At 46.6% G+C, this 27,574-nt stretch overlaps 1 protein-coding gene across 1 annotated transcript in view; it reads right to left on the bottom strand.

Moving 5' to 3' along the window:
• Positions 1-11,452: 11,452 nt before the first annotated feature.
• Positions 11,453-27,574, bottom strand: part of LOC138516974 (zinc finger protein 268-like) — a 109,980-nt gene continuing 93,858 nt past the window's right edge. Inside the window, exon 2 of the mRNA XM_069632461.1 lies at positions 11,453-13,373. Coding sequence (XP_069488562.1) covers positions 11,582-13,204 — 1,623 coding nt within the window. The 5' untranslated portion in view covers positions 13,205-13,373 and the 3' untranslated portion in view covers positions 11,453-11,581. The remainder of the gene's footprint in view (positions 13,374-27,574) is intronic.

Raw genomic sequence — 27,574 nt, 5'->3', positions numbered from 1 at the left:
TTCATATCTATTTGCTCATTTATTGTTTGCATTTACTTGCTCGCAAGATTTGGGTTTCTTCAAAGAATCTGTTACATGTTTTTTAAGCCTTTTCCAAAGGCATTGAGTTAAAGTTTCTTTCTAACTTATTTCTGTTTCACAATTATGCATGATTTATGACTGTGTTTTCAATCTTAAATATGTTTTTCTTTAAAACACAGCTTTGTAATGTGCACAAAACAATAAATTGCTTTATCAAAAAGGAATGTTTTCAGTAAACACAGTGACACAAAATAATGGTGATAACCGCTGTTTAGGATACACAACAAACCAAGTCAATTGAATTCATTACAAAACCTTTTACATTAGCATAGTGGATACTGTTGGTTTAACAAAAAATTAAACCACAGCAGGTGAAGGCATTTGTCATTAATATGGGGTACACTAGGAGCAGATCCGAGAACCCCGATGATGCAGCATGCAGAACCTGTCCATTTACCTTCAGCCGCTAATGTGACACTCCCCATCACATGCTGCAGTTTCTGTTCATTGAACAGCTTGCTATTGTGTGTCAATATGGGTGTCTGCCCAGCAGGCGTGGAAAGCGTGTTCTTCTGCTTCTATGCCTTGTGATGTATACTCATCACCTGGAACTCCAGGTGGCACTTACATTGTGTCACAGATGGCTTCTAGAATCTCAAGAATCTAAAAGATGTTTGGAGGGTTATTATTAACACATTTACAAGGTTTTCCTTTGAGAGGTTTTGAGAACGCAGATAGATACAACTAATGGGATTCTCTTCCAGTTCCCTCGAGCTGTCTCTAACCAGCACCGTCTTCCCTATCACCCAGGGTAACTTAAAAGCATTAGAGATTGGTAACCCCTACCATCTAATCAATCCATTCTGTAAGGAAGGTGTGGTATCAGCAGTAAGACAGACACAAGTGATTACACTTCAAGGGTGTCTATTGAACTTCAAAAAGGGTTTGAAAAATGCCCATCTAATCCTAAATCTACAGATGGGAGAAATCTACGACCATCAAATTATAATAACGCAGTCCTCGTAGTGTCTTGTCAAAATAAAAGGGCCTATACTAATAAATCTATTGCCAATCCTTACCTCTAAATACAAATAGTGTGGGAAGCAATGCATCTAATTTCTCGTAGGATATTCTTTCTCAGATGACTCACGGTTCATCCCAGATCTCCCTCAGTCGGGCTCAGATCTCGGATCCCGTCGGTCAGGCTCAGATCTCGGCTCCTCATCAGCTGAGCTCAGATCCCCCTCGGTCGGGCTCAAATTCCTCTTAACACAATGTTTAAAACTTTACACAAACTTGCTTTAATGAAAAGCTTTTAGCTGATCTTTGAATGTACACAGGGTTTTTGCATGACCTGTTGCAGGACCACTTCGATTTCACAATTCTTTATCCCTCTTCACATTTGCCACCTTTCAGCTGGTTACCTATGATACTGGAAATGCATTGGAGGGACAGGGCCTCCATGTCCTTGTCCTGTACTACCTAATCATGTGTATTCTGTGTTTTCTGCACAGGAGTCCATGTGGGACTCCTGGCAGTGCAGCTCTTCCCCTTTTTGGTTGTTATGAATAGAGACCCTTGGCATACCCTTATGGCACCCATGAGTGGGGGTACAACCATGTATCTAGTGTATGTTTTTGAGCACCTGTGTGTGGCCCACAGAGCAGGGTATAGGCTGGTGGCAGCTCCATGCTGAAATTGACATGTGCTCGGAGTATCCTCCCTTTTGGGATACCCAGGCCCTGCCATAGGAATCAGTTCATTCCTGATAAGAGGCAAGATGGCCCCTGTGGCCTCTTCATTTCTATTACTGGTTACCTTGTTTTCACAAAGTCCTGGGAAGCCCTGACTCTGTTTCTTTCTTTCCCCTGACTAGCTGTTGTGTAGATGAACCATATATGGTATTTTTGGGAAGTCCAGGCCAGACTGGCTGGAGCCTTCCCAGTGGGTACACCCTTGAGGTCGGACATGGTTGAATGGAGTGTGTGACCAATATGCATTCCATGTTATGGGTGTCTGGTATCTGTGTGTGTGACACAAAGAATGAGACAGCCCTGCCCGAAACTGACATGTGCTTGCCCCAATCCACATTCCTTGTTGTGGGTGTCTGGGTGGAAGTGAATGGCCTGAATGCACTGTGAGCCTGATTGGCTGGCTGCCTGCCTGCGTGAATGCCCTTCTAACTAATTGGCTGCCTGAGCTTGGCTCAGCAGTGTGAATGAGAGACACAACTGTATATCTGGGGACCTCTCAATTACCAGAATTGTTCAGAAGCTGAAGTTGAAACTTGAAGCTGCTTATCCTTGAAGCCCAGCTGGAAGAAGAATTGCTGCTGCATTTGCTTCGACCCGATCTGAAAGCTGTCGAGACTGTCGAGGACTGATCCGAGAGAGGACCTAGCTAGGAGACCGCTTTCCAAGCTAGGGAACATCGTGCAAAAAGCTGATCTTCACTGAGTCACCCTGGAAGCCAGTGTCGAAAGGCTGTCGACCGGTGACGGGATCCGCCACCCGTACATCGAGGCCATCGAAGTCCATTGCCATCAACCGGGGTTCGGAGGACTGCAGTAACCGCTGGAAGCCAGTCGAGTCGGGTTGCCCAGAAGTGGGACAGCTTGATGCTGTGCTGCTCGACGACCGGAGGCACGCCGTTCCACCTTTGCACATTTGAAACAAAGGACTCCATTGACATCAGTGTCGACCGCTTTACCCTACCGGAGAAAATTGACTCGAGGTTGTCGACAACCGAGGAGAATCCGCTGGTGGATTTCCTGCCACCCAAAGTTCACCCATAAGGGATCCGTTGACGAACCGTCGAAGAAACTCTGCTAAACTCAGGTACATTGGGGTAGTAGAATATTTTAGCAGCAAACAAGACTATTTTAAACACATATGGATTGGGCTTGTTGATGCGCTTTATTTACAGGTTGCCCAGGTGGGGGGATCCTCAAACAGAACTGTGTCTGGGGTAGGGAGAAAGTATTCTGCCATTGTTTAACCTAACTTGTCTATGTCTGATGTTGATTCACTTTACAATTTGATTTGTATGCTATTGTATGCCATTGAGACTGTCAGCAGTTGGTGCATTTTAAAGGAGTCAAGAGTTAACTGTGGTACCACATAGACATTATACATATTTACAATATGAGCTTTGCCAAAGCACAAAGAGTATTATTGATTGCGTATATTTTCTGAACCTTATTTATATGAAGAAGTGTGTTATAACATAGTGTGTGGACATACCTTTGTGGGTGCTTGGGGACTACACTCTACTTAAGAACCAGCCCGCATCACCTCCTGAGAGTTTAAGCCTTGATTGCTCGTCCAATGCTACCGTATAGAGAATCTTGGCTGGGGTGCTCTGTGCTTCTACTCTGCCATATAGAGGGCAGGAGTACAGAAACCTCCCCTCCAGTCTTTACAATAGCTAACAGAGACTTCCGAATGAGTACCCAAGTGGTGCCAGACCACTCTGTCTATGGTATTGTATCTTGGCATCAAAGTTCAATCACTCATCGGCTGATTGTGTTCACGTCACTTGCCACTTTTCATTGAAGGTTCATAAAAGTACAGGTCTTCCAATGAAAAGGTCAAGGGCACTTCCCTTCTTGCAATCCTCTCCAGTTTTGCCATCTTTCACCTTGTATTAAACTGCTATCTTGGAACTGTTGCTTCCTCGTATGCTTTGCATTGCTCAGACTGTGCTTTCGTGCTCCGCCTTTTATCTGTGTGAGGAAGTGTGGTGGAAGTCAGGTCTGAGTAATGGTCAGTGATTGCTTGGCCCTGCCTGTCCATTGTATTGGGACATGTCAGGTATACGGCTCAGGTGTAAGTCTGCTTTCTCTCACAGTGAGCTGTCCATAAGAAAGTGTTTGTGTTGGGAAGGGGGGCTGAGTTCCTAACTATCAATAACTGGTAGGATGGGGTAACAGTGTTACAGGGAAGGGGATACCGCGTCTCGCCATCAGGAGTCCCAGTTCTACCCCGCAAGGACTCTGCAGGTGCTCCTCCCGCCCTGGTCCACCCCCAGGAAGTGGTTCGAAAAGCGATGGCCATGTCCTGCCGCCTGGATGACAGACCCCAGGGACTAGCCGGTGAGACACCTTCATGTTTCTCAAAATTCTATAAGGTGAAGGACGAGGCCTTAACTATCTGACTCCCTCCTGGACTTCCTAAGAGCTCCCTACTGTGCTAGTCCAATGGGAGATGAAAGAAAGTGATGTGCCTTATTCCTCTCCCAGATATTGCACCTCATTACTCTATTTCCTGTTCCCCTCCAAAACCCTCTCTTCTCACTCCTTACTCTATACAGTCTCCTATCTCACCTCTATCTCTCTCCCTCCCCACTTCCTGCTCCCACTCACTCTCTTTCCACCACTCTTCTCTTCCGTACTGCTCTCTCTTCCCCACCTCCTTCTCCCTCTCCCTCTTCCAACCTCTCTTCTGTCTCTGTGGTATTTTCATATGTCTCCTCTCTCATTACTTCTTCCCACCTCCACCACCTACTCCCTCCTGTCTCCAACACTATTTCCCCTTCTCTCACTGCACCATTCTTTCACTCTGTCTGCCTTCCTTCCTGCCTCCCTCCTGTCATCCCTTTCACTCCTCCACCTGATCTTGCATGAATGATGACTGTAATGTATTTCAGAAGGAGGAATGTAGAATAAAACAGGACAAATGTCCATAAGGGAACAGCCACTTGGATTTCAAAGGACGTCACAAATATGTAATTGAAAATAAATAGAATAACAGCGCGGATAGCTCAGAGGCAAGGCGCTTGACTTGGAAACAGGACAACGCATAGCAGCATAGATTTTATACCCGGTACCATGCTTAGAGGCTGCATTCCGGCATGATGCACAATATACAATGCCAATTTAATGTATTTATGTTTAATTCATCGGGTAGTATTTTGCACAATACATTTTTCACAGAGGAAACACCTGAAAAGTGAAACATACACATGTCAGCTTTGTTCTGTATTATTTTTTCACCAATAGTATGTTCTCACAGTGAGATATGTTCATCTTAATATATATTTTGAGAAAGCATTTAGTCCAATGAATTATTGAACTTGTACCATCTGTACCACAGAAAGACTTGCAACAGGAAAAATCAAATAACAACAAGCACTTAGCTTTTTCCCATACATTAATCACACTTAGTGTTTAGTAACTTTACTCTCCAAAAACAGCAGGGCCCAGTGCAGGAGACCTTGTACGTTGTTGATGTTTTGGGTGCCAGAGTCGTCCATGTAAACACCTTCTATGAATTCCCCCATGTCGTCATAGGCCATGGATTTGCCTGAAAGTCTTCTGACATTTAGAACATGTATATGGACTCTCCCTGTGTGTTTTATTTTGTGGTGTTTCAATAGACTAAGAATGTAAATTAAATCCTCATCAGATTGAGAACATGTATATGATTTTGCCCCAGGGTGATTTTGCTAATGTAGTTCTATGTTATGCTGTTGCTTGGAAGTCTTATCACATTCAGAACATGCATGTGGCTTTTCCCCCAGTGTGATTTCTCTGTTGCATCACAAGGTGATCATGTTGGCAGAAAGCCTTTTCACATTGAGAACATGCATACTGCTTGTCCACACTGTTATTTATCTGGTGAAGCACTAGTTAACACTTTTGCTTAAAGACATATCACATTCAAAACATGTATGTTTCCAACCAGTGTGAGTTCTCTGATGTATGACAAGTTGATAATTTTTGTATATGGTTTACCCAAAGTATGATTTCTCTGGTGTATCAATAGAATACTCTTCACCTTGAATGACTTATTTATTTTATTTTATTTATTTATTTTTTTACATTTGTAGAGCGCACTGCAGCCCATAGACATCGAGGCGCTATTACAGGAAAGTGAATGCAAGCAAGATTATGTAAACATAGAAAACATAGGTACTTAGTTAAAGAGATAGAAGGCGGAGGGTGGTTACATATGACATTCGTGTGTCTGAAGCGATCATGGCAGGAGGGTTTAGACAAACAGCCTAGTTTTTAAGGCTTTGCAGAAGGCTAGGTGAGAGTCAATCCCCCTGAGGTGCGTAGGTAGGGCGTTCCAGTGTGAAGCTGGTAGGGCTGGGAAGCTCGAGCCACCTGAACATACTCTGCAGGTCTTGGGTGTAGAGATCAGGTTAGTGTAGGCAGATCGCACGGGCCTGGCAGAGGTGGGTCGTGAGATCCCCTGGGCAAGGTAAGGGGGAGCAAGGTCGTGGAGGCATTTATGGGTGAGGGAGAGTATTTTAAAGGTGATCCTCTGCCTAATGGGTAGCCAGTGGACCTGCCTTCTGAGGTCCGAGATGTGGTCTTTCCTGGAGAAACCTGTGGCGAACCTGAGGGCGTTGTTCTTGGCAAGTTGGAGCTTAGCAATGTTTTTGCCGGAGGTTCCACCAAGGAGCGCATTGTAGTAGTCCAGCCTGGATCCTATCATGGCCCTGGCAATAGTGAGGCCATTTTGAGAAGAGATGAATTGTCTTGCTGCGTAGATGAGTTTGGAGTAGTATGCAGATGAGGAGGCAATGGCATTAACATGCCTGTCCATGGTGAGGTTGGAGTCAAGGTAGACTCCTAGAGTCTTGACTGTTTGGGATACCGCAATCAGTATGTTGTCGATGGTAAAGGATGAGTATTGCTTGTCGAGGTTGCCTAGAATTGTTGGTGACCCGATGAGTAGAAGCTTGATCTTCTCACTGTTAAGACATAGCCAATTGTCTGCCATCCTGGCTTGGATGCTGGCATAGATGGAATTGAGGGTGTTCTTGTCCAACTCATAGTCACCTGTGAGCGGGATGAGCACTTGGGTGTCATCCGCATAGTTGGTGTATGAGATGCCCATGGCATCAAGGAGATTGAAGAGAGGCCGGGTAAACAGGTTGTAAAGGGTGGGCGCTATGCAGGAGCCCTGGGGCACCCCACATTTGATGTGACTGGGAGAGGCGCATGCTGAGTCCGAGAAAACTTTGATGGCCCTTTCCTGTAGGAAGGAGGTGATCCATGCGCATGCTTTTGGGGAGAAGTTAGCTGCTATAGAGAGATGGCGGGATAGAGTGTTGTGGTTGACGAGGTTGAATGCCGCAGATAGATCGAGGAGGAGCAGGAGCGCTGGTTTGCCAACTTGGTACATTCAGAACATACATGTTTTTCCCCAGTGTGATTTATCTGATATACCAATAGATTAACCTTCTGTTTGAAAGACTTATTACATTCAGAACATGTAATGTTTCTACCCAGCGTGATTTCTCTGTTGCTTAGAAGACCCATCACATTCTGATGTACCAATAGATTATCCTTCTGCTTGAAAGACTTATTTTTGCTTATTTGTATTGGGCACCTGGCCCGGAGGCATCTGGGCGCATTACTTAGGAAAGGGTAACAAGGGAGGTAAATATGGTAACACAGAATTAACAAGATTGGCAGATACAGTAGTGAAAATAGCAAATATACATATGTACAGCAAGGCAGTGAATCAAAATTGGTGGAGATATATACACAAAATGCACAGTTACTTTTGTGAAGTAGAGTGTTTACCGGATGTGGGAAACAAGGTATAACAAGTTACATATTGGAGGTGGTGCGGTCCTGCTCAGTGAGCCATAATTTGGCCTTATTCTTAAAAGCCAAGTAAGAAGGTTCAGCTCTCAATGTGGCTGGCGACGTGTTCCAGAGTTTGGCGGCGAGGACAGGTAAGCTAGAGCCCCCCGCTTTCCGCAGCTTGAATCTCGGTATAACCAGTAAGTGGTCATGTGCAGGTCTTAACGGTCTATTTGGTGTGTAGGTGGTGAGGCGGTTGGCAAGATAGATAGGTGCCTGAGTGCAAGAGTCTTCAGAGATATTCTAGAGGCTATAGGAAGCCAGTGTAGACTGCGTCACGTGTCAGATATGCTAGATTTCCTAGGGATGTTGAGGACAACCCTGATGGCGTTATTCTGGGTGACCTGAAGCTTGTTCATGTTTTTTTGGCTAGTGCCAAGATATAAAGCATTACAATAGTCAATTTATGCCATAACCAAAGTTCTGGCGAGGGCAATGCAATTGGCAGTTGTTAGGAAGGGCCTGCATGCCGTTATCAGCTTACAGGTGTAAGCCGAAGCTGAGGCAACAGCATTGATTTGTCGTGTCAGTGACAGAGTGTAGTCCAGATAGATACCGAGTGTTTTAGTGTCCTTTGAGACGTTGAGAATGTTTCCGTCAATAGTGAAGGATTTGAAAGTGGGATTCAATTTATTAAGGCTAATGTGGGAACCTAGGATGAGTGGCTCAGTTTTCTCATCGTTTAGGCAAAGCCCATGATGAGCCAACCAGGCCTGGATGATCAAGTAGACATCATTGAGTGCTTTAGAGTCGAGCGCATGGTCGCCAGTAATGGGGACGAGTATCTGGGTGTTGTCAGCATAATTAGTGTATGAGACACCCAGATGGTCGTGCATATCAAAAAGGGGCATAGTAAATACATTGTAGAGTGTTGGGGAAACATAAGAGCCTTGAGGTACTCCATAAGATTGGTGATGGTTCGGCTGATGTAGACGGCGAGAAGACACGCATTGTTCCGTTAGCGAGGAAAGAACTAATCCATGAAGTTGCATCATCCGAGAAGTGGGCAGCTGTTTTGAGGTGTTGGCACAATATTTGATGGTTGACCAAATCGAAAGCTGCTGATAGGTCAAGCAATGGAAGTAGCGCTAGTTTGCCTTTATCTTTTAAGTCTTCAATTTGTGTTGTGAGGTCAATAAGGGCAGTTTTGGTTCCGTGTCCAGGGCGGAAGCCCGATTGCCTGAGGCCAAGAAGATAGTTAGATTCAAGGTAAGCCTGAATTTGAAGAAAGACTGCCCTGTCCAACATTTTTAGGAGGAAGTGTACTGTAGGTATAGGTCTATAATTGGCCGGATTACTAGGATCCAGAGTGGGTTTTTAAATTAAAGGTATCACCCAAGCATCCTTGATGTTATCGGGTACAATCGCCAATTTAAAAGAGGTGTTTATGCAGGTAGTGATGAATGGGGCAAGTTTGTGTGCAGAGTCTTTACGATAGGTGCTGGGCAGGAGTCACCTTGACAATTAGAAGGTTTTTTGATTATATTCTCTACTTCCCAAATAGAGAGGGGCGAGAAGCTGAAGGGTTTAGGCGGGCAAGTTGAGGTGGTGTTGGAAGCTAAATTAAATGCAGGATCAGGGGTGATGCATTTTTTTAAGTTAGTTTTTGTTTGTTGGGATGCCACTTTATCAAGGAGGGCCTTCTGAATGAGTTAAGATGAGGGCGTGGTTTTGGTTTGCGCAGTTTTAGTGGTGCAATGGTGTTCAAATTTTTAAGATAGTACGGGTATAGATGTCGACAAGGACTGTAGGGTCAGAGTCAAGTGATGCCGACTTATTGAGCAGAGAGGAGATTAAAGGGAGTCATTTCTCCTTAGTAATGTCCTTTTTGTTACGCGTGGGGATATCGGAAGCTATGTGGTTTTAGTGCTTGACGCGGGCGATGCTTTGATAGTAAAGATCATTTTGTGGTGGTCAGACCATAGGCATGGTGTTACGGCCAGGAGGTCAATTGTGCAATTCAAATCGGTTAACCAGTCGAGGGTTCTACCTTTTATGTTGGTAGGTTCCTGGATGTGATGGGTAAATACAAGATCTGTTAGAGAGTTGGCTAAGTCACAGGCGACAGTATCATTTGGATCCTGGAGACCAAGGTTGAGGTCACCAAGTAATATAATTTGTGAGTTTGGCTTTGTATTTGCAGCAAGGATTGTAGATAGATCATCAGTGAAGGTCGAAATGGGTTCTGGCAGCCTATAGATAAGGTGTATTGTGGCTGTGTGATTGGGCGAGACAGCTAGTTTGACTGTTAGGAGTTCCGCAGAAGGGATTTGCGAATATTGGGTAGATCTAAGTCCAAGGGCGCTTTTGAAAATAAAGGCAATACCTCCAACTTTAGATTGATTATTGTTTCTGTCACATCTGATGATGGTATAATTGTCTGGGACAGCCAAGGAAAGTGTAGGGCCTGATGCAGCATGGAGACAAGTTTCCGTAATGGCCAGAAGGTCCAAATCTTCTGATATGATAAAGTCAGCGATATCAAGGGCATGAGCTGGGAGTGACCTAGCATTAATTAGTGCGGCTTTGATAGGTAACTTTTTGGGAGTGGTGGTGCTGCTGTCATAGCTTATTTTAGAGCTGGTAGTGCTGCTGTCATGATTGATTGGGAAAATGGAGTGAACTTGTAGTTGGCAATGGTGCGTACGTGTGAGTGTCACACTTTGTAGCAGAATCTAGAGCCAAGTCTTATTCCTGAGGGGTGTGGCACAAGGTTGGTTTGGCGTTGGTTTAGAAGCAAAATGTTGTAGCCAGAGAGTTGGCGAGTTCAGGTAGGGATTAGAGTCTGGCATATTAGTTATAGTTTGGAGAATAGGCACCTGAAGAGTCAACTTAACTAAGAAGGATGATAGAGGTACGTGAAAGATGCCTAAACAGTCCAGGTTCTGTTGTGTGGGTTGTGGTTGGGCAAGGTTACTAGAACGCAAAGTATTAAAGTTAGAGATGTAAGTATACCAAAGGGTAATAGGTGTATAAATAGTAGTGCAGTGAGCATAAGGTGTGGCCAAATGGGTTTGCACATTGTATTGTGTAGCGTAACCATGTATGCGCTCTTCTCTGAAATGCGGATACAGAGATATTGGCGATGAAACAATATATCAGTAATGTTAACCCAAAATGGGAAGCTGCGGTAGTCTAGGTGTACAAGTGTAAAATGTGCAAGGTGCCAGGCATAGGTGGGTCTAAAATACACTATGTGCATAGAATGCTAATACAGTGCAAAATGTGATAGGTAATACAATTTAGAGTAGAGAGAAGAGGGTTATACAGAACAATAACAATAAGCAAACGTTGGTGATGCAGCATGACAAGGGTACAAAGGGTGAGCGTAGTATGGCTAACGTGGAGTTTGCAAGAACAGAGATACAATGCAAGTTTTTGTGGATAAAGGGGCATATGAAAGGTATGGGGAGAGAGTGAAGCGAGACACCACCTTAACTGACGGTGGTAGACTGTTGATACCTTAGCATAATACTTTTACCATTTGTGATAAACTTAATAGTATGTAATAGTATTGGGATGATACAGCGCCAATAAATGTAACGCTAGTCTAAAATAATCACTAAGCATGGCATAAACATGGCACTAAACATATGGCAACTAGCATAATACGTACATTAGGATGATCTAACTGGCATAACACTTGCAAACATTATTACATTCAGAACATGTATATGGTTTCTCCGCAGTGTGATTCCTCTGATGTTTCACAAGGTCACCCTTTTGCTTGAAAGACTTATCACATTCAGAACATGTATATGGTTTCCCCCCAGTGTGATTCCTCTGATGTTTTACAAGGGTATGCTTCTCACTGAAAGACTTATCACATTCAGAACATGTTTATGTTTATTGAATTTATATAGCACTTTAAGCCAAAGCGCTTTACAATATAACAGGTACAAAAGTGAGAGAAGCATATTTACAAACATGAACAGGTCATTAGAACAATAAGTACAACTATTTAGAACCATAACATGTACATGGTTTCTCGCCAGTGTGATTCCTCTGATGTTTCACAAGGTCACCCTTTTGCTTGAACGACTTATCACATTCAGAACATGCATATGGTTTCATACCCGTATGATTTCTCTGATGTACCACAAGGCTTCTACTGTGCTTGAAAGCCTTATCACATTCGGAACATGTATATGGTTTCTCCCCAGTGTGATTCCTCTGATGGTACAATAGCTGATCCTTCTTATTGAAAGACTTATTACATTCAGAACATAAATAAGGTTTCACACCAGTGTGATTTCTCTGATGTAGCACAAGTTCACCCTTCTGCTTGAAAGACTTATCACATTCAGAACATGTATATGGCTTCTCCCCAGTGTGATTCCTCTGATGTACCACTAGAGTATACTTATTCCTGAAAGACTTATCACATTCAGAACATGTATATGGTTTCTCCCCAGTGTGATTCCTCTGATGGATCACAAGGTCACCCTTTTGCTTGAATGACTTATCACATTCAGAACATGTATATGGCTTCTCCCCAGTATGATTCCTCTGATGTACCACTAGAGTATACTTATTCTTGAAAGGCTTATCACATTCAGAACATGTATATGGTTTCTCCCCAGTGTGATTCCTCTGATGGATCACAAGGTCACCCTTTTGCTTGAATGACTTATCACATTCAGAACATGCATATGGTTTCTCCCCAGTGTGAATTCTCTGATGTATTACAAGGGTATGCTTCTCATTGAAAGACTTATCACATTCAGAACATGTATATAGTTTCAGCCCACTGTGATTCCTCTGATGGTATAATAGATTAGCCTTCTGCTTGAACGATTTTTCACATTCGGAACATGTATATGGTTTCTCCCCAGTGTGATTCCTCTGATGTACCAATAGATGATCCTTCTTATTAAAAGACTTATTACATTCAGAACATAAATAAGGTTTCACACCAGTGTGATTTCTCTGATGTAGCACAAGTTCACCCTTCTGCTTGAAAGACTTATCACATTCAGAACATGTATATGGCTTCTCCCCAGTGTGATTCCTCTGATGTACCACTAGAGTATACTTATTGCTGAAAGACTTATCACATTCAGAACATGTATATGGTTTCTCCCCAGTGTGATTCCTCTGATGGATTACAAGGTCACCCTTTTGCTTGAATGACTTATCACATTCAGAACATGTATATGGCTTCTCCCCAGTGTGACTCCTCTGATGTACCACTAGAGTATACTTATTCTTATAAGACTTATCACATTCAGAACATGTATATGGTTTCACCCCAGTGTGAATTCTCTGATGGATCACAAGGTCACCCTTCCGCTTGAAAGACTTATCACATTCAGAACATGTATATGGTTTCTTCGCAGTGTGATTCCTCTGATGGTTTACAAGGTCACCCTTTTGCTTGAACGACTTATCACATTCAGAACATGTATATGGTTTCACCCCAGTGTGATTTATCTGATGTACCAAAAGATTACTTGTTTCTTTCCAAGCCTTGTCACATTGAGAACCTTTATGTTCTGTCTCTTCAGTGTGACATCTCTGATGTGGACATATATGACCTGTATCCTTGGAAGTTGTTATACATTCAAAAAGTACCTCCATTGTTAGGATGCTATCTTTAAATAGTAACTTCCTTGTAAGATGTTCCTTGTCAAATTCAGTATATTTATATAACAATCTGAATGTCGCGGACGGTCTCACAAGGTCATGTGCATTTTTACACACATGAATGTCAAGAATAAACCACAATCCTCGGGCAGAGCAGGCAAATCTGAAAAAAGAAGAAAGGTTCAGCAGGAATGTCCAAAGATAATGTTGAGCACCTTTTCACATGTAGCACACCAGTGTGTTGCCTTAGATCATATTTAATAAAGAGGGTATACAAGTACCAATTAATGTAGAAAATAAGCCTCTACTTTAAAGTGGCAGCCCTAAGCATCTCCTCTGAAAATTCACTTTCTCTCCTCCCTCCAAAATAAAATTAGTGCTCTGCCATTAGATTGCTCTATGTTCTGGAAGAATTTTCACCAGTAGACTTGTATAGTCATATTCCTTTGTGGCTCATAAGAAGTGTCATAAGATGGACATTTGTATTGAATAATTGAAACTCACACACACACTGGTACTGCAAACTTTATGTGGAATTGGTTCTTGATTATAAGAAAGGCTTCACACTATAGTGTCAGGGGCAGAATGGTTTTACTTTACTTGTTTTGACGTAGAATACACCATAAACCAATAGCATACTACAGGAAAGAGTTAGTCCCAGTAGCTGCTGCAATGCTGCCTTGCTTAAGATCAGTGGCATCCACGGCACTGGTGACATGGTACTTCACCCTGTTCTGCCCGGCGGGGGTAAAAGCAACAGGTGAGACACCATCTCATGCCAGAATATCCCTTCATAATGGTAGAACTAACACTGGCTTTAAAAGGCTGGGTAGAATTGTAAGGCCTTGAAGGGAATGAGCAAATAGTGTGATATATGCTTAAAGGGAGTCTAGACTGCAATACTTAGAAAAGCAACAGTAGGGCTGAAAACAGCAAAAGTATATTCAAAGCACTTAAGAGAGATTTAGTAGTAGTGTCACAAACACATAGGGCCTCATTACACGTTGTGCGTTAAGGGATTAACGTTACCGGTAATGAAATACCGGTATCGTTAAATCCCAACCCCAATTACGACCCGGGTTACCGCTATTAGCGGCACCGCTAAGTACGGTGCCACTAATAGCGGCTAGTTCACGGGCGCGCGACCCTTCATCTCATAAATAGCGGCATGTCCCTAATAGGACACCATCACAAGCCATGCGGGCATGCAAATAGCGGCATGGTAAAGCCCCAAAAACACCTTACCGGCATGGCGCTAATACCGGCATCACGAACCACCCTTTAAGAGAACTGAGCAGTGTTCCCACCTGCCACAGGTGGACACAATCAGCACAGGTGGAGGCAATGGAGACTGTGCCAGCACAAAAGGAGCACACCACACCCCTTCACATACCCTTTCGCACCCCAAGATGGTTCCAATACTAGCAGCATTACATGGGCTGGAGGACATGATTGCAGTGCAGCAGCAACAACAACAGGCAGCACAGAGGCGACGCAGGAGGAGGACAAGACAGGCGCAGCAAGCACCACCAGCGCACCTAGTAATACCACAGAGGCAGCCACCAATCCCCAGGATCCGAGCCAGTCTATTTAACCTAACCCCTGAGCAGATACACACCCTGTACCGTCTGGACCGGGATACCATCACCAGCATCGTGGACATGATACATGACTACAGTGTGAGCCTCATAGACATCAGAACTGCCATCCCCCCCTCTACTGAAGGTGGTGACCGTGCTCCACTTCCTGGCCACAGGCACCTACCAGCATACAGTGGGGCAGATGCATGGCATCTCACAACCAGTATTCTCACGCACGCTGAACCAGGTACTCGATGCCCTCCTGAAGCATGCACGTGAACACATATTCCTGCCACGGACTGCCCAGGAGATCGCAAAGACCAAAGTTGGCTTCTATTCACTTGCAGGCATCCCAAGTTGCATTGGAGCCATCGACTGTACACATGTGGAATTGGTGGTCCCACATCACAATGAAGTAGTCTACCGGAACAGAAAGCAATTCCACTCTATCAATGTCCAAATGGTATGTGACGCAAACAAGATAATCACACATTGTTGTGCCCGATTTCCCGGATCAACCCATGATTCAATGGACTTGCGGAACTCAACCATACCACGCTATATGGAGCGACAAGCCGGACAACGTTCGTGGCTACTTGGTGAGTAGCAGGGCAAGCACATGGCAGTGTGATGGGGGGGAGAGATACATACGCCAACTGGGTGTGATTGGGGGGGGAGATACATACTCCAACTGGGTGTGATTGGGGGGGAGAGATACATACGCCAACTGGGTGTGATTGGGGGGAGAGATACATACTCCAACTGGGTGTGATTGGGGGGGGGAGATACATACTCCAACTGGGTGTGATTGGGGGGGAGAGATACATACTCCAACTGGGTGTGATTGGGGGGAGAGATACATACTCCAACTGGGTGTGATTGGGGGGGAGAGATGCATACTCCAACTGGGTGTGATTGGGGGGAGATGCATACTCCATCTGGGTGTGATTGGGGGGGAGATACATACCTCAACTGGGTGTGATTGGGGGGGAGATACATACTTCAACTGGGTATAGACAGCCGTCCGTAGGACAAATGGACATACAGATGTACACCAATGTCCATCAGGGAAGGCCACAATGTACTTGAGAAGAACCCACATGCATTTTGAAGCTGCACAACATTGAGAACAATCCAGGTTTCCAAATATCACACATCCATCCACATCCACATTGCACATCATGCCATACCACATAATACACAAATCAGCAACATGGCGTCAAGAGAGTTATACAGAATTTGCGCAGCACAACATCAATATAGCACTGTGCCCTTGAATGCATGCAAAGGGATCACCCCTAGCCATAGCATTGAACCACGCACCTATAGTACCACTGAAGTGATGCTTCACAGCATGGCAACATCGATGTAGGAATGGCAGTACACTAGCAGTCTGGTACCAATTTTGCCTGGGCCCAGGGACACCTAAGACCTGGCCTCACCCAGGACATGTCAATTACTGTCGGAGGCATGAATCGGGCATGTCCACTTGCAGGGTCGAGCTCACCTTTGCACATTGCAGTCACACAGATCGTCTGCATGCATGCTGGTAATCGTGGATTTCAATCACAATGCAAAGTCGATTTGTGTGATATGTACAGGCTGCTCTTGAGGTGAACAGTAACAGGTCCCCATTCTTCCCCCCATACAGGTGATGCCGGCTATCCCCTGAAGAGGTGGCTCCTTACCCCTGTACGGAACCCACAGAACAGGCACGAAGAGGACTACAATCGTGCACATACCCGTACCCGCGTCGTGATTGAGCAGACTTTTGGCCTTTTGAAGACACGGTTTAGGTGCATAAGCAGGTCGGGTGGGGCTCTCCTGTACGGCCATGAGAAGGTGGCCAAGATCACCATGGCATGTGTCATGCTGCACAATATGTGTATCAGACGGAATGTGCCACTGCCCCTTGACCTTGAAATGCAACCACCTGATGAGGATGATGATGGTGATGAGGATGGAGGTGATGGGGATGGTGGTCATGCAAGAGGCGATGCCCAGGAGGGACGCGATGTGCAACAGCATCTGATCGACCAAATATTCTGAGACACAATTTAACTCTGTAGGATGGATATGGGTATTAGTGCACTGGTGTCTGTGGTGAAGCGCTAAATGGACCCTGTCATCAATAAAGTACACATACACAATGACGAAGTCCAAGCCTGTGTTTTGACTAGTCACCAGTGTATTAATGTATAATGAGATGATAAAGTGCATGTCCCCAACTATCCCACCACCCTTTCCCACACCCCTCCCCCCACAACACTCCCGAAACACCCTTTCCCCCTCCCCCCACAACACGCCCGAAACACCCTTTCCCCCTCTCCCCACAACACTCCCGAAACACCCTTTCCCCCCTCCCCCCACAACACTCCCGAAACACCCTTTCCCCCCTCACCCCACAACAACCCCATGTGTGCCTTGCACAATGTTGGTTTCCTGCTGCACATGTGCCAGCTAGACCCTGCTGTCCCTAATTGCCATTGCCACCACCACCATTTGGCGGTTGGGATGATGTGCGCCGAGTGGTGCGCATGGAGAGCGGAGGGGGCTTGTCTGCCTGGAACTCGCTGATGATGATGAGGAGGCCGTCTGTCCCTGTGGTGGCGGTGGGAATTGCCACTATGCGTGATGACCTGCCTCAGTTGGCCAATCTCAACACACAGCCTGTTTGTACAGGCTTCCATTGTCTCCCTCAACTGCCTAGCAGTCTCCGTGATGTCCCCCCTGAGACGGGTAGCCTCTTCCACATGCTGTCCAACCAGCAGAGTAATGTCCTCCTGGCGCTGCCTGATGGTGGCCAGGTCATGGCCACTGTAGCCAGCTCGTGGTGTGGCAGCTGCGCCTACATCTACGTCCCGGTCATCAGGTGAGGCCACCGGTGGGCTCCAGCTCCCTCCCGTGTTTTCCTCGCCAGACTGGCCATGGACACAGGATCCTGGTGTTGGCCGCGGAGTTGCTTCTGGGCTTCCTGGGGCGGGTGGGGGTGTGCATATGTGTGTGGGTCTTCCATGCATGGGTCTGTGTGGCACTTGTCTGTGGTGATGTGTGCATATGTGTGTGTGTTGGGGTGTGACACTCACATGGGCAGGGTTGTGTGCATGTATGAATGTGTCTGCATCCATGAGGTGAATGTGGCCTCACATTTGGGGGGTGCCTCAACATTCACAGTGCATTGTTTCATGTGTACACTTACCTCCATCTGATGTAGTGGCGCAGGTCTCCTCCCACTCCTTCAATTTAATTGGTGAATCCGCACCACCTCATGTGGACATGGCCAGGTTGCGGTTCGCAGACAGTATGCTGCGGACACGGAGGCGGAGATCGTCCCACCGCTTCCTGCACTCACGTAAGGTGCCCACCGCACTCACTTTCAGGGCGACCTCTGCCCAGATGGTCTTTTTCCGGATCAGGGTCTCCCGCCTCATGTCGTTGGCAAATACCACTTCAGAGTTTGCTGCTAAAGTCTCAGTCAGCATAATGAGTTCCTCGTTGGTAAACTTCTCTTTACGCTAGCGGTCAGTGTTTTTTTTTATGGCCTTTGGCATGGTGAGGGGATCTTCGTGGCTTTGTGATGGCACAGTTCTCGAAACAGGTCCAGGGGGCGGAGGATGGCAATGGATTGTGTTTTTAAAGATGACCGCCGTGCTCTTTCCCGTTCCTGTGCGATGACGCTATTTCCGGTTGTGCTGTTTAACGGTGACCGCTAATAGCGGTGACCGCTATTTGCGTGCTTCTGGGGGTCGTTAGTGCTATCAGCGCTTTCGTCGGTGCCGCTAAGGGCTTTTTTGGGGTCTTTAACGGCATGCCAGTAGGGTCTTTACCGGCATGGCGCTATGCTCGTGTCCGCTTACTCGTAATGCTACGCAATTAGCGCCCTCTTGACTAGGCGGACACGTTAATAGCGCCATGCCAGTAAATGCCATTTTTTACTGCGTACCATGTAATGAGGCCCAAAGTGAGAAGTGTGTCTGTTTTAACATACATTCATTCCTTAATACATTTATTTATGTAACCATTTAATATAGGAAAGTGCTAAGGGAGTTTTATCATACATACATGCATGCACAGAACAAGTTACTTACCTGTATCTGGTGTTCTACAGCATGGGAGTGGCATGGATTTCTCCGAAAAACCAATCACTGAGCACATACTGCCCCTAGCCAATGACTGTCGTCTATCTAAGCCCCTCCTCTGGCAGCCATCTTCAGATTTGGTAGCACGTAAAGTGGCAGTAGGACCAAGAGGGGCAGGAGGGAGTGTTCACATGTGAACCCATGCCAGACCCATGCTGGAGAACAACAGTTACAGGTAAGTAACATGTTCCTTCTCCAGCATGGGGTCTGCCATGGATTCACAAGCTCATGAATATAGCATACATAGCAGTACACACATGCACAACCATGGGAGGTGGCAAGGCTCAACAGAAGCAATCTCTTACCTCCTCACCAGGCTCACCTTCAAGCGAACTCTGGACTCCTCCCTGGAATGCCTGTCGACTCAGTAAATTTCGTGATGGTGTGCGGCGACCTCCACGTAGTAGCCCTGCAGATGTCCCGCAGGGGCACACCAGACAGTAATGGCGTTGTCGCAGAGATGGCTCTGGTGGAATGGGCTCTCGGGCGGCCTGGCAACGGTCAGTTTGGCAACTGGTGACAATGGGTGATGCAGCCAGAAAGCCACCCTGGAAATGGAAGCCTTCGACAGGGCCTTCCCATGGTTCACAGAACCTAAGTTTACAAAGAGTTGAGAAGCTTTCGGAAAACCTTTGTGCAATTTACATAGAACTTCAGCGCTCTAGCCACATCCAGTGAGTGCATAGTCGACGAAGGCGCCAGAAAAAAATACAGGCAACACCAAGGGCTCATTTAGATGAAAGTCCGACGGCACCTTGGGCATGAAGGAGGGGTGCGTCCAAAGCATCACCCTTGTGTCGTGGAAAGTTAAGTAAGGTGGCTTACAGGACAGGGCCTGGATCTCACCCACTCTTAGTGCAGAGGTAATAGCCACGAGAAAAGCAGCCTTCCAAGACAGGAACTTGAGTGGAACAGAATGCAGGCATGAGCTAGCCCCACTTTCACCAGTGACAGCAAATATGTTAGTACCTGAGGAGCTGTGACTCTCAGAGGGTCATTCTTCTGAGAACTGCACCAAATTACAAATCTCTTCCATTTGTGTCTGTAGTATTTTAAAGTAGACTGTGCCCTGGCCTTGGCAAGCACCTCTTTGCAGTCTGCCGGGAGATTGTAACCCCCAAACTCTAATGCTGCACAAGCCTGGCCTTCAGGTTCAGCGATCCTGGGTCGTGGTGCAGTATCGCGCCTCCTTCCCTGGCAAGAAGATCTGCGACCACTGGAAGCTTGACCGGAGGCGATGGTGAAATGTTGAGAATGTCTGGGTACCAGATTTGCCTCGGCCATGCTGGTGCGACGAGGATCACCCTGCACCGGGACTGTCTGAGTTGATTCATGACCCCAAGCAACCGCCGGAACGCATACAGAAACAGGCCATCCCAGGGGAATAAGTATGCGTCCCCCATGCTTCTCGGCTGGGTAAACCTGCTGGCGAACCTCCGGCACTTGGTGGACGTCGCCATTGCAAATAGATCTATCTGGGGATTGCTGCATCTGCCAAACAGGTTGTCCACTTGTTCTTGCCGAAGCTCCCACTCAAGGCAAGAACGTAACTCCCTGCTGAGAGAAACATCCTCTGGGTGAGGGAATAGTGCCTTAAGTCTTGCGCCTCTTTAGAGAGCGCTGGGGACCTGGTGCACCCCTGCTTCCGGATGCAAAACATGGTGGTGGTATTGTCTGTGAAGACCCGCAGCACCTTTCCCTTGAGGGACAGTAGGAACGACTTGCGGGCCCAAAACACCACCCGCAGCTCCAGAATGTTGATGTGCAACGTCTTCTCCTCCGGTAGTCACAGGCCTCTGGTGTGGAGACTTCCGGTGTGGGCTCCCCAACCCTCCAGGGAGGCGTCCTTCGTGACTGTCTCCTGTTGTGGTGGGGTCTGGAAATCCACGCCTCCAGTCAGATGAGCGTGCAAGTCCCACCACCTTACCGCTCACCGGAAACCCTCATTGAGCGCAATCCTGTCTTGGAAACTTCCGGATACATGGATCCAATGGGCGTCAAGGAACTCTTGCAGTGGGCTCATCCACAACCTGCAGAGTCGGATGAGGTAAATGCATGACGACATCATGCCGAGCAGACACTTGATGGCCCTCACTGTGGCAATCTTCAGTGCTAGTAGCCGCTGCACCTTGCCCAGGATGGCCCCTATCCTCTCCTCTGATGGTGATGCCAGGCATGACAATGTGTTGAGTCGGGATCCCAGGAACAGCACGTCCTGCGATGGCGTCAAGCAGGACCGTGCATAGTTGACTGAGAACCCCATATCCGTCAGAAGGCGGACAGTCCTTGCTGTGTGGTCGACAGTGACTTCTCTTGATCTGGCCCAGATGATCCAGTCGTCCAAGTAAGAGTAGACGTGGATCCCTTTGTAGTCATAGATGGGAGGCCATCGGCGCCAGGCACTTGGTGAAGACTCTGGGCGCTGACTTCAGTCCGAAGGGAAGGGCCTTGAATTGATAATGCTTCCCAAGAATGACAAAGCGTAGAAACTTGCAGTGTCCTTTCTGGATGGGGATGTGGAAGTACGCATCCTCAAGGTCCAGCATCGACAGAAAGTCCCCCTCTTCCAGCTGTCCGAGCACATGTTGAAGAGTGACCATTTGGAACATCTGGGATTTTATGCATTTATGCACTGCAGGTCGCGGATGGGCCTCCAGCCTCGGGTCTTCTTTTGTATGAGTACCTCGAGTACACTCCGGAGCCCCGAAGTCACTTTGGAACTAGCTCTACCGCCACCTTACAGCAGTTAAGGGATGTGATTTTCCTGCCGGGCAAATGGTGGTATTTGGGGGCACTTTTGTTGGTACTCCAGCGTGTGGACGTGGGTGAGAGCATCCAGCACCCAGCGGTCGGTGGAGATGGTCTTCCACGCGCCAATGAAGTTCGCCAGCCGGCCTACAACCGGTGTGCAGAGGTAGGGGCCCGACATCCCGGCTGGTTCATTCCTGCTTGGAGGTCAAAGGGCTGCCTTGCAGTCCTTGGTGACGATGGCGACTCCCCCTGAAGGACTTGGGGCGGCACTGTTGGCTCCATGGCCTGAGAAATGGTGGGGGGTTGGCAGTAAGAGGTGAGGGCCCCAGCCAAAACCCCTTTAAGATCGGCTAGACTTGTTTCCTGAGGACCGAAAGGACAGCCGTCATTGCTGTAGGGTGCACAGGGCACATGCCGTCTCAGTGTCCACCTTGATGGCCTGTAGGGACTCCTCCTCGGCCTTCCCAAAAAGATTGTCCGAGACAAAGGGCATGTCCAAAACCATTGACTGGATGTCTTGATGAAGGTTGGTGGCCTTGAGAAACCCACATCCACGATGCCCGTTGACACCGTGATGGCGTTGTCCGACGCCACTTCGCCCTCCTGAAGAATCTCCAATGCTTCTGTGTTAGGCGATCCTCTGCACACCAGGCCACGACACATCAGAACACTGCCCACATTCCCCCAACATCTCCTCCCAAGCTTCGAGGCTCAAGTGATTCGGTGAACCCACAGAACCGAAAACTCCGTACCAGTGTACGGGCTCGATTGCAACCCTTTCTGCATTGGCAACTGCCTTGGAGAACGTATAGCAGAAAGGGCGGCCTTACGTCTTCACGCCAGTCACGTGATACACTACGGCGTTCCCCATGTGATCTTGGTGGACGTCACATGATCCAGAGAAGTCACATGGCCCAGGGGCGATCAGTATAAAGGTCTGAGAGACAGAACGCTCATTGCTTCTCAGCTGGCTTCGGACACTGTTTGGCGTTACAACTTGCTCCTTGTTACCTTGATCACGGAACTCTATCTCGGACTCCCTCGGACACCCCTTGATACTTTTGCTTGGAACCGTTTACCTGTTGCCGGATATTTGGACTGCACCTCGACTTGTCTTTGGATCATCCCTTGGTACCTTGCTGATCTTCTACGCCTTTTCCCTACTGGGGATTCAAGTCAAGCCCTGACTCCCACAGGTGGCTACTCTTCATCCACGCTGAACCTGCGGTTCTACCATTCCAGGGATCGCCGCATCTAATGAGCCTCGAACCTCCCTACTAGGTCACCTGGGTCTCCATTACACCAGATAGGTAAGACACTTTAGTTACTTGTTTACCTCATTGTATTGTGCTTGCCTGGTACTTAACCTCATTCCCTCTTGACAGCAGCATCGGTGTTCCAAGAGGCTCCGTGGATCCGAGAAGACATCTCTCACCTGTGGCCTCAAGGGTCGTACAGCGGGTTTCTATTTAGTTCCCCTGTGCGTCACTTGGGGAAGGAGGTCTCATCGGTCTACACGACACTCAAGTCAGAACATTCTGACATCTTATCGTCAGGGAGTAAATCCAGTAGAGGTGCAAGCTTGAACCACATCTCCTGGTCATAGCATGCTACGATAGAGAGCGGGTTGGCGGCCTTGATGGTCGTCGCGGCAGAGTAGATAACTCAGTCTTCCCATCGCATCCAACCTCTTCCCCTCATTCTCAGGAGAGGTGGATGCCGCCGAAGACACAGAGCCCGATGACTTCTTCTTGGCCGGTGCCGAGACCACCGAGTCTGGCGATGTTTGGGCCCGTAAGCACTTTGGCACAGAGTCCAGCACCCTGTACTTCTTCTCTAAGCAGTTCGCTTAGCTGGAGCTGTAGAGGGTTCTTCATGAGTGCCAGTCCTTCGTCACAAGTTTCATCCAAGAGAGGGAATGAAAGGATATCTTCCTCTTCGCCTTGTGGCACTGGTATAAGAAGGCCTCCTTCTTTTTCTCCTCTGGCGTGAGCTGGAAAAGCTTGAATGCTCTAGAGATCATTGCATGGAATGATCCTATCTCGTCCGGCAGAGAGGATCTGGGCAGAGGCGATGGGAGGTCCACCAACCCAACGTCGTCAACCTCGTCCGTTGTCGTCGCAGTCTGCATCTCCTCCACGTGGGTTGGCAGAGAAGGAGGCGAAGTTTGGCAAGGAGGCAGCGGGTGCCTCTTCCTCATCTTGGATGGCGCTTCCCCTGTCAGCGGGGCAGCAGGCACCGGTGCCGCTGGGAGAGCGGGCGGCGGCACTGCCGGCATCCTCTTCTATATCTCGGACATCAAATTATGCATAGTCGAGAGAATGTCCAATTGGAAGTCTCTAGGAAGCAGCTGAGGCGTAGGGAGAGGGAGCAGGGGTGTAGGAACAAAGCCAATGCCCTTGTCGTCCTGAGTGTAACACTTACCTGGACTCCTCGGATGTGTAACCTGTGGGCCTGGTACCTTGGCATTTTTAGGAGTCTCTTTCTGTTTCAACAGACAATGACAACAGTAGAACTGCTATAACATATGTTAACTGAGATAGTTCTGCGTGAGATGTATACTCCTGTAATTCCTCCCTTCTCACCTGTGTTTATTAATTGTGGAGCTCTCCATCCTGCTTTTCTACAGGGGCGCGTTGAGATGAAGGAACAATGGAAACTTGAATAGCTGGTATAATCTATAACCTCTGGCCTTGAAATTTCTTTACTTTAAGTAAGCTAGTGTAAATACTGTAATCCTTAAGGGTTGAATTGATTTCTACGTTGGGGAGATCTCGCTTTCTAAATATTTGCTCTTTTTCTCTTTTGTGCAGGTTCTCGGAATTTGGGAAAAGAATCATGGCTGCGGATGGTAGCTGAGTTACTCAGGATAAGAAAATGTTTTCTTTTTAACACTTAAGTTCGCCAGTACGGAGTAACTGCAGCCTTCAAGGATGAGCGCAGAAACAACTATGAAGTGAAAACTTGAAGAACCTTTAGGCATTTAAATTTTTATAAAACGTCTTTTCTTTTTAACTGTTAAGTTTGTTTGTAAATTAAATAGCTCTTGTGTTGCCTGCAGGTTTTCGGAAAGCTGGGGAAAATACCTTCCGAAGATGTGGTGGTTGCGGAAGAAACTTCTGACTGAAGAAGCTACAGCTACGAGCGAAGACTTCTGACTGAAGATACTGCAGCTGTGAATGAAACTTCTGACTGAAGATGCTGCGGCTACGAACGAAGACTGCTGACTGAAGATACTGCGGCTGTGAGTGAAACTTCTAACTGAAGATAAACGCTTCAGAGGAAACTTTGGTAAGTCTTTTCTATTAACTTTAGTATTGTGTAGTTTTCTCTAAAGCTAATGTCTCTATTTTCTTCTATTACAGGTTCTGTAATGAGAAACACCGGTAGCTTTACCTGCTGTCAGCGGAGCAGATGCGAAGCGCACGTTTCCGCAGAGGCGGGGCTTAAGTAGCTCCCGCTGCAGAATGAATAGAACATGCTGCAATTTGTAAATGGATCTTGCAGCGGTCATGTTAGGTGTATGAATTTACTGTATAACCTCACAAAGGCCTATGAAAGCATATGCTGTGAATGGTGTAATTGCCATATGTGCCAGGATAACACCCACCTTTGACTTGCTGACTGACATAATGTTCCCTGCCTAGCCTGAACACCTGAATGGGGGCTATGCTCACTGACTGGGATCATGACAGTCCCTCTACACTAGACCCCTCCCACGAATGGATCCTGTGGCCCTGGCTTAGAGGGGTGGTTCTGAAGAAACCTCTGAAGCAATTTGGGGGCATGATATATTTGAACTAGGTTCCCAAGTCCTGTCCCATGGACCAAACCCTTTCCAATCCACTAGGGAGAATAATTTCCTTTGACAATCTTGAAATCTAATATTTCTTAGACTAAGAATTCTGGTTCACCTTCTATAATTGGGGGTTTTAGGGGTAGAGGTTTGAGGATGTGAACCGTTAAGGATGTAGAAAGGAATATAACCTGTGGACGTGTGTTCAGAGTTATTATGAGCATACTCTGCCACCCAAAGGACATCCACACAAGAACAATCTATCTGGTGGAGAAGACATCGAAGGTATTATTCTAGAGTCTGATTGGTTCTCTCAGTTTGACTGTCAGTTTGTGGGTGGTGGCATGTAGATAAACATACTTCAACTTTAGCCAACTCCCAACATTTCCACCAGAATTGAGAGACGAATTGACTCCCTCTATCAGAGATCACTACAGAAGGAAATCAATGAAGACGCACAATTTTTTCTAGGTACACCTTTGCTAAGACTGATGATGTGGGAAGCCTATTGAGCGGAACAAAATGAGCCATTTTGGAAAACAAGTCCACCACTCGAAGGATTGTATTATACCCCGAATAAGGGGGTAACTCAGTAATAAAGTCCATAGAAATGGTATGCCATGGCGCAGTTGGGACAGGTAACAGTTGAAGTAGTCCTGCGGGTCTCTGCTTTGAGCTTTTGAGCACAAAAACCACAAGTTTGAAGGAAATCTATGATATCCTTGCGCCATGTTGGCCTCCAGAAATGGCTTTTGATCTTGGCTGTGGTTTTAGCGATTCCATGGTGGCCTTCTAGTGTGGCCCCATGGTAATCTGCAATTACCTTCTTTTGTAGCTCCTTATTTGGTAGGAAGAAACGACTCTGGAAATAAGGCAAACCTTCTTGAATGCAAAACTTGGGTCCTTTGGACTTCCAAGCCTCTAACTCTGAGGTGGTCGGGCGGGGGAGAATTTTGCGACTTTAGGTCTTCATCTGAAGATCCAGTGACTCCCAGCACATTTTCTTCTGGAATGGCTTTACCATTATGTACCCCTCGGCGGTAAGTTACAACAAAATCGTATTCTACAAAAACAATGCCCAGCGGAGTTGTCGTGATGATTGAGCCTTTCCATTGCGTACATATTGCAAGATTCAATGTTCTGTGAAAACTGTGACGGTATGTCGGGCCCCCAATAAATGGTGTCTCCCTTCTTTGAAAGCATGTTTTATTGCTAGTAATTCCTTATCTGTGATACTGTAATTTAACTCTGCGGTTGACAACTTCTTTGACCATAAGGCCACTGGATGCAGTTATCCGGTTTCGGTATCTTTCTGAGATAATACAGCTCCCATTGCAGCACTGGACGCGTCAGTATCTACTACAAACGGTCATTCAGGTTGTGGATGCCTCAAAACGGGAGCAGTGGTTACATTTTCTTTTAAGGTTTGGAAAGCCTCTTCCACTTCCTTGGTCCAGGAGAATGTCGTGTGCTTTCACAATAAGGAATGTATTGGATGGACTAGTTGGGAAAATCCTGCCACAAAGCGTCTATAACAATTTGCAAATCCTAAAAAAACTTTGGACTCCTTTCACTGACATTGTGGAAGGCCAATTCACAACTGCTTAAACTTTTCAATTATCCATTTGAATTCCCATTGGTGACAGGATGAATCCCAGAAATTCCACTGAGGTCGCATGAAATGAGCATTTCTCCAGTTTGACAAATAACTTGTGTTGCCGTAGTTTCATAATTACTGCCCTTACATGAGTGATGTGCTCTTGGGCCGAGCTTGAATAAATTAGAATGTCATCGAGGTACACTACGGCACAGACATCTAGCAATTTGCATAACACATCATTAAAAAAGTTCTGAAATGCTACTGGAGCGTTGCATAAACTGAAGGACATAACATGGTGGTACTCGTATAAACCTTATTTTTGTGCGGAAGGCATTTTTCCATTCATCCCCTTGTTTGATTCCCACTAAATGGTAAGCTCCTCGAAGGTCCAGTTTGGTAAAAACATTGGCAACTTGGTCCATTAACACTGGAATGAGTGGAAGTGGTTACCGGTTCTTAACTGTGATCTGGTTTAGGGCATGATAGTCTATGCAAGTA

The sequence above is a fragment of the Ambystoma mexicanum genome, chromosome 6q (genome assembly GCF_040938575.1).
Source record: "Ambystoma mexicanum isolate Mex_15411 chromosome 6q, UKY_AmexF1_1, whole genome shotgun sequence".
NCBI classification, from domain to species: Eukaryota; Metazoa; Chordata; class Amphibia; order Caudata; family Ambystomatidae; genus Ambystoma; species Ambystoma mexicanum.
The sequence above is the reverse complement of the archived record's forward strand: the minus strand, read 5'-3'. Positions and strand labels throughout refer to the sequence as shown.